This window comes from Seriola dumerili, unplaced genomic scaffold (genome assembly GCF_002260705.1).
Source record: "Seriola dumerili isolate Sdu_G_001 unplaced genomic scaffold, Sdu_1.0 BDQW01000216.1, whole genome shotgun sequence".
In the NCBI taxonomy this organism is placed as follows: Eukaryota; Metazoa; Chordata; class Actinopteri; order Carangiformes; family Carangidae; genus Seriola; species Seriola dumerili.
The window spans coordinates 3,742,377-3,750,215 of NW_019174471.1; the positions used below are offsets into that span (position 1 = coordinate 3,742,377).

The window sequence follows — 7,839 nt, forward strand, 5'->3', positions numbered from 1 at the left end:
CTCCTGTGCAGAGATGTTGTTCATCTCATCAGGCCATGGTGTGCCAGGTTGTGGTGCGACTTAATGCTGTGAGCTTATGCAATAGCTGCAGGAAGCGATGCCTCTGTGGCACGTGAGTACTTCTCCAAAGAGGAAATGATAAGAATAAGTAGATGACGTAGTGCCATTACCAAATATGTGATGGAATGCTACTGGAATGAAAAGTCATTCATGAGGGAATATAGCTGGGTATCACCAGACAATAGTGGAACTACGAATATAATCATTTAACTACAGTGCAAAAGTTTCTCTTTTTACTTTGATAAATGTCTTAAACTTGAGATCAGAATCTAAACTTTGGTTCTTGCATTTTACCCTCTGAGATCAGATCAGATAGATAAATTCCAAGTTTGCTTTGTTACAAATAATGTTAAACTTTTCTCTATTTTGAAAAAAATGAAATAGTTTTTCATCTTCACCTCCCCAAGCTTCTAAAATTACAAACTTAACTGTTTTATTTTAACTGTATTATTTTTACCTAGCTCTAGAAATATTATATCTATACAGAGCCTACAGCCTTAAGAGGAAGTACAATTAATGGATGTCAAACTGATTGACTAAATGTTTAGGCTACATGCATGTCATTTTTTTTAATTAAAGCAAATATTATACAACAGAATTGTCATAAATTAGAGAGAATAGAGCATTTTAAATTATTTTTAAAAAATTATTTCAATGAAATTATTTAAAATCCCTCTAATTAAACAGTCTGAGGAGGAAAACTCTCTTCAAGCTGAACTGTTTAACACTGTCAGACTGTATGGCCATGGGGCATACAGGGACAAAGCATACATACAAGGGGAGGGGGAAGGATGTTTGAGAGTGTGCTGCTCCGCCGTGCGTCTTCTGGAGCTGGGCTCTATGTCCACTCGCAACAAAGTTTCAACCCCAGGGGGTAAATCCAGGGCTGAATTTGTTTCCCTATCCAACCCTGCTGCTTATTGTGGGGTCACAAGCAAACATCACTTTTTTCTTGACAAACAAAATCTCAACAAGGGAATGATTCGACATTGTGTGTAATAACTATAGGATTTTTTTTAATGTATTATAATAACTAAACCGGAGTATAACAAATTCTTTAACTTTGCCGAGCTTCTTTGAAATATTAATTCTGCTACACGTTCTTTTAAGTGCAAATTAGGTGGGGAAAAGTTTTTTAAACTAATACCAGGCTGCTCTTGTCAAACCTTTGCTTTAGGACAGAGCAACTTTCAACTTTGATCTTGTACTTTTCAGCCTTTCAGTAAAGAAGCAGGAGTCTGTATTAATTCAGTCAGAGGGGAGAGGTGAGGACTGATGTTTCCTCTAAACTCATATGTATGCTGATAACAAAACATACAGTCACTGTCACAAGAGGTGTGTTCATTGAGTGTGACTTTTAGTGGCTGATGTCAACACATGCACTTCACCATAGTTACAGCCTTTGGTGAACTCATCCCCTCAAAACAGCAGTGTTGCAAGTGCCACTTGTGACAAAGTTAAACACGTAGAGAAGCTGAAATGTTTGTCACATAAGGGGAGTAAAACTGTTTCGGCTCACAGGCGCTGTCTGTGGCGAAACATGCAGCCGAGAGAAAAAGACTACAGAGAAACCGAACACACCACCCGGTTATATACATGCCTATAAATAACCAGCCAATCAGCGGCGAGCCACTGGGAGTTAAACGCACCAATTAAAAGGGAGAAGGAACCAAATTAAGTCAGAGGCCGGTCGCGATTGGTCGGCTGTGATATCATTTGCAATCCCGTACACTGCTCACCTCGGATTGGCTGACACCCTGCCGGCGTAATCCTGCCGTGAGGAAGGGGGGCGGGCGTCGAGGTTTGAATAGGGAAGTTTGCAGAGCGCAGTTGTTCCCCATCCAGTCCGGTGCAGTGTTTGCAAATACTGTGAACGCAGGCGAGAGAAGAAGAAGCGAGGGGGGGGACTGACGGACGGACGCTCGTCTCTTGCTGCTGTGTCGCTGCTGAAAACAAGCGCCTCTTCGTTTGCATCGCAGGGGATCGCTCTTATTCCTTTCACTGGGTGTTTTTCTACCTGAGAAAAATATTTAAGAACAACTAAATAGGCTTTTTTTAAAAAAAAAAAAAAAAGCTCGGGAAAAATGGATGTTCTACCCATGTGCAGCATCTTTCAAGAACTTCAAATAGTTCACGACACGGGCTATTTCTCAGCCTTACCGTCACTGGAGGAGTACTGGCAGCAGGTGAATATGTCTACTATCAACTGTCTTTTTAAGTCAGTGTTTGAGCTTGTGTGGCAAAGCGGAACTGAGTGGGTTTCACGCTTCTTTTGCTTTAATAGATTACACCGCGGTGTTTTAGTGCTGCTAGGGGAAGTTAAAAATCCCATCATAACGGTTGTAAACACAGGTCCTCCGGTGCTTAGACGGAGCCCATCCATTCACCTGGCAGGTCTGTGTCATTATCAGTTTCGTTATGAAGTTTTTGGCAGGCTGAAGTGGATCAGTGTGTCAGTCTGACAGCTGGAGTCGAGGCTCTGCTGCGCCAAGATGAATGGGGGGAGAGTAACTCTAGCAGCAGCAGCAGCAGCAGCAGCAGCAGCGCAGGCAGCAGAGAAGGCAGCGTGCTGCTGCTCGTTACTGCTCTGTTATATTTTCAGCATGAGCTCTCCTTCTTTTAGCGGATGGTTTCAGCGCATGAGAGCTGGTTTCACTTCCAGCCGGTGAAGTCACCGCGGATGTTAGACGAAGCGGAATCTCAATTCAGTGAGCAGTTCATTCAAAATCAGATGTGGTGTTGACTCAGGATCACCTCTGCAGCTCAACAGGAAGTAATCTGATGTTGTTGTTTTTTTTATCTTTATAACATGATTCAGTCTGTTTCAAAACCTACATTATTAACCTTTAAATCCAATTTAATTTTTCAGCTTCTTATTTTCTAACCCCATGTTAAAGATTTTAACATTATTCTCACCCCTTTTCTGCTCCACAACATTTATTTTAGTTAAGAACATCCAATTTGCATCATCCTGTGATTTGAATGGGCTCCACAACATGACACTATCAAATGTCAGCCATGGCCAATTCCTCCTTGCATGAGTAGACAGCAGCACAGCTGGAAAATACTGTGCTGCAGAAGCCTAGAGGAAATATTTACTCTACATCTGCCTCGTCAAAGCTGCTGTCTCCGAGCACCTTCTAATGAACAGCCCCTTCTTTTCAACTTTAATGGGCTCTGAAGTAAATTGAAGCCAGTGTATCTTTTTACGGCGGCTGACAGTGAGGAAGGATGTGATTGCATGTCAGAGGTACGCATGAGGAAAAAGCAGCTGAATGGCTCATGTTTGGAGAAGGAAGTTGAGCGGCTTCCTTAAAAGGACTCTAAATGTGTTCAGTGAGTCATTCGAGTGCTGAAATGACGATGCATGTTTAAGTGTTGGGCTACACTCAGGTGCAGCAGAGTTGGGAGTTTGTAAAGATGGCTGGTGCATGTAAAGATGTGTCAGATGAGGCTTGACTTTTTGAGGGAGGTTGAGTTTAGCCATGTAAAACCCATAACCAGTGAATTAAGAATCGTGAAATGCAAATGCTCATCATGCTTTAAACTTCCACTAACATTATCGATTAATCGGTTGATTATTTTAAGTGTATGAAACAGCTAAAAGTAGAGAAAAACACACATCACAACTTCCCAGAGACCAAAGTGACAAGCTTAAATTGCTTATTTTGTCTATTTTTTATTCAAAAACCAAATAATATTTCATTTACCATCGTATATGATACAAACAAATGGCAAATCTTCATATTTGAGAAGCTGGAACCAGCAAATATTTGATATTTTTGCTTGAAAAATGACTAGATGATTCATTTTCTTTCAACTGACTAATCGATGAATTGACAAATCATTGCAGCTCTAATGTATGTACAATAAAGATAAGTGCAGGAACATCTAAAATGTCCTGGTGTAAGCATTTAACAAATATTACTCTACATGAGGGATTGTGGGGAATGTGCACATGCATCATTTAAAAGGATTTCCCACACAGAAGCATTTTGCTGTTGTGAATGAACCCCCTCTACTCAGGGATGCTGTAGTTCATTTTTTTTTCTTACTGTGTGTTTTCATTCAACCAGACATGTTTGGAGTTGGAGCGCTACCTGCAGAGCGAGCCTTACGTCTCCACATCCGACCTCAAGTTCGACGGCCAGGAAGACCTCTGGAGCAAGCTGATCTTGGCCTGCGGGGATAAGGCCAAGGCCGAATCTGACCCAAAGCTGGCCCCGGCCCACGAGGAGGACAATCAGGACAGCCAAATCTTGGACACCAACAGTGTGAATTCAGACGCCAGCAGCGAGGCTTCAGACAGTTCTGAGGAGCTCTCGCCCACGCACAGCTTTACCTCCAACCCTCTGGGCTCTGTCTTGGTTGGTTCTGGACCTTTTAGCCCCTCCGTCATTAGCACTCCCCCGTCCTCACCGGAGGCCAACTCGGAGCCCGGCGCCGTGACAAACGGCTGGGTCGCCACGCACACCGAGTTGCACTTGCCAGTCAAAATTAGGAGCGGCGGGGTGGCAAAGACTTCGGAAAAGACGGGAATCATCTGCGGGGACGCGTCTCCAGACGGCAGGAGGCGAGTACACAGGTGTCACTTCAACGGTTGTCGCAAGGTTTACACGAAGAGCTCCCACCTTAAAGCACACCAGCGCACTCATACAGGTGAGTTCACATGACCTATCAGAGCCACGTGTGACCTAATGTAAACTGAAACCTGGTGAGAAAGGCTGAGTCTTCTCTGCTGGCTTCAAGCAAAAGCAGTTCATTCATAGAGTCGCAACATCACAGCTTTTATTGAGTGAAGGGTGGAAGTGCTATGAATTCAGTCCTCCATCGTAACGGCATTGTCCATCCATTGTGTAATGTAATTAAAGGTCCACATTGCATGATGTCCTCAGCTGGAGCGCTGCAGTATTAGCTCTGCATGGCTGGATACCTAAACTGTGACCTAATCTATCTGGAATGTGACTGACTGAGCCAGTGAGCGAGAGGAGGAGAGAGAGGGAGCAGGGGGGAGGGGTTGCACATGGGAGATAAAAGGACTTCAAAACAGATTGAGTTTCACCATGGGAAAGGAGTGAATGGGTGGGGAGCCAGGGGGCACTGAGTGGGAGGCCTCTGAATGGCCATTTGAGTGTTTTTTATTTTTGATTAGAGGCGTGAAATTGCTCGTGTGGCTTTTTTTTTCATTTATTTTATTTTTAAATATTCAGCTGCACTGCATTGCTGTTAGCATTCTTAGCATGTTTCAGGCTGCAGAAAAACAGCCAGTGGTCCAACAGGTTCAGTGGAAGCTGGGTCTCGGCAGACTTGTAGGCACTTATGTCATCTGGCCTGGCCCCGGGGTGATTGATGCGAACGTATTTAAATAACAACAGTGCAGAGCTGGCCAGTCGTCGCCTGAGTGCATTCCTTTTTGTTCTCGTGTCCAAATCTGACCTCAATTCATCATCTCCTTGTTCGTTCTGCAGGTGAGAAACCATACAGGTGTTCATGGGAAGGCTGCGAGTGGCGTTTTGCACGAAGCGACGAGCTGACCAGACACTTCAGGAAGCACACTGGGGCAAAGCCATTTAAATGCAGTCACTGTGACAGGTAAGCCAGGCCATTTATCTGCAAATAACGTCACTGGGTTTTTGATAAGCCTCTGTCCCTCTCTCACGAGGCTACAACGTGCATCACACGCATCTCTGTTGATGTGATCTTCCAAATAGTGATGCATGTCTCCAAAGATTGAAAGCACTGACGCATTTTATTCAAGTAGCTTAAAACTGGAGCCAGACTGATAAATAGACCAGGGGTATACGTGGTCCCGATACTAGCTTATCGCAGCTCATTGCAGCTGTGTGTACGTTGGCAAATGACAGAAATCTGAAGCACAGAAATGCCAAAGATAAGAGTTCCACTCAGTACATTTTGTGTTTGTAAAAATATCTCTTTGTATTATGGGTTGTGTCAAGAAAAATCAACATCAGCTTGATATATATCAGTATCAGTCTCAAAAATCCAGTATGAGTCAGGCTATATTTACAAGTGAATTTTTAACTGTTAGATGTCCTGCTCAGTTTGTATCTTGGTAACAAGCAAAAAAAAAAAGTACTCTTAGCTGACTCATTATTGGATTTTTTAAACTCCCAAATCGACATCAGTATTTGCCTCAAAAATCGAGCTTTAGTTTGGCTACGCTAAAAACAAATCAGGAGGAGATAACTGGCTTTATTAATAAGTACATGAAATTAAAAAGCATGTGATCTATTGGCTAAATCACTAATTTTCTGAAGGATTAATATTTAAAATCACTGTAGCACAAAGCTTCTAATAAAAAGTTATTATTATTGTTTATTATAGTTATTTAAAAAAGCATGGTTATTGACTTGCTTCCCCCCTTTCCCCAGATGTTTCTCCAGGTCTGACCATCTGGCTCTTCACATGAAGAGGCACATCTAGAGCAGGGCGAGCACCAACCAAGCAACACAGCGAAGGGGAAAGTTTTTTTTAAAAAGAAAAAAAAACAAACGCCGTCTCCCGACCAGTCTCTTGGTTGAACTGTCCCAGAGCAGAGTGGCGGGAGTGTGTTCCAGCCAAAGCATGCCGTTTTGCACCATACTGAAACCCAGTGCCTCCGGGACCTCTCTTTGGAGAAAGGCGCTCTGAAGGTTGTCTGTTGCGACGAGAGGACAAAATCATGGATGGGAAAGAATTTGTTCTGATTTGAGAAGGACTTACAACACACGAAAAAAGACAAAAAAAAAAAAAAAGATAAAAGACACACAAACAAAAAGAGTGAATGATCTGTATGTATGGTGCATGATGTTTTGGGGACATCTCCCGGACAGCAGATACACTGGTACTTTACAAAACTGTCTGAGGTAAGCATGTGTGCACTGTGAATGTCTGAGATTGGCCGACCGGCCCCCTGGAAGGAGAGAAGTCAGGAGGATTTTTCAGAGAAGCGATGGATTGGTGGATGGTGCGGGGCTGGTACCAATGTTGCTGTGGACTGAATGGGTTTCTGGGGGAAACAGTCCACTTGTGTTTCCCCGGTGGCAGTGTGAGGATGAGGCAGGGAGGAAGTCCCTGCCTGTCTGTCTGTCTGGCACCCAGACTGGGGTGGGGTGGGGGATGGGGGTGGGGGGGTTCAGAAGCTTTTGAAGCCTTGGGTTTGACCAGAGATAGAGAGAGGGTTGATGTGTCGCCTTCTGGTCTCTGACCCAGGGGCCAAACCCCACCCCCCACCCCCCCACCCCCGGTCACTGTATGACAGGAGCTTTTTTTGGTGTTTTTGGTGCAGCTACTAAATGTGCAATGTGTTATGTAGCCTGGTTTATTATTTTTTTACAAGCTACAAAGCTCATTTGTAGTCCAATTGTATAAGCTGTGTGCTTAGAGGTATAACACAACTATACTATAACTTCAGTATCATAGACAGGTGTTGCATGGTTCTAGGGTTTGTTCATTTCCTGTTTCCACTGTAATCAGGACTGCAAATAGTTTCAATAAAAGTGCAGCTAAAATGCGAACAGTTAAATGTTACAATATTGTACATAAAGCCTTGATGATTTCCTCTTATTTTTACAACATCATCCATTTCCTTCATTCTGGTTTCTCATCCGGCTGATCTCACCACTGCTTGCTCATTCATCCTATGCCTTGAGGACTAATTTTGATTTTTGTACTTTCTTTTCTATCTAATAATGCACTGTTGACCTTAATGGTGCCTTATGCAAGTGACTCAGCCCTGTGGCAGCGTTGGTTTTGCTCCTCTCGGGAAGTCACATTTGT

At 43.4% G+C, this 7,839-nt stretch overlaps 1 protein-coding gene across 1 annotated transcript; it reads left to right on the forward strand.

The window, feature by feature from the left end:
* Positions 1-2,142: 2,142 nt before the first annotated feature.
* On the forward strand, positions 2,143-7,186 carry LOC111228262 (Krueppel-like factor 6). Its single transcript, XM_022754115.1, has 4 exons — positions 2,143-2,246; positions 4,137-4,719; positions 5,529-5,652; positions 6,453-7,186. The coding sequence occupies exons 1-4, from the start codon at positions 2,145-2,147 to the stop codon at positions 6,502-6,504; spliced, it is 861 nt and encodes a 286-aa protein (XP_022609836.1). The 5' UTR covers positions 2,143-2,144; the 3' UTR covers positions 6,505-7,186.
* Positions 7,187-7,839: the final 653 nt, after the last annotated feature.

What these genes read in the sequence shown, in the direction of transcription:
- LOC111228262 (XM_022754115.1), top strand. Translation starts at nt 2,145, where the DNA reads ATGGATGTTCTACCCATGTGCAGCATCTTTCAAGAACTTCAAATAGTT. An exon ending in TGGAGGAGTACTGGCAGCAG is followed by an intron (nt 2,247 to 4,136) that starts GTGAATATGTCT and finishes TCATTCAACCAG; the next exon opens with ACATGTTTGGAGTTGGAGCG. An exon ending in ACACCAGCGCACTCATACAG is followed by an intron (nt 4,720 to 5,528) that starts GTGAGTTCACAT and finishes TTCGTTCTGCAG; the next exon opens with GTGAGAAACCATACAGGTGT.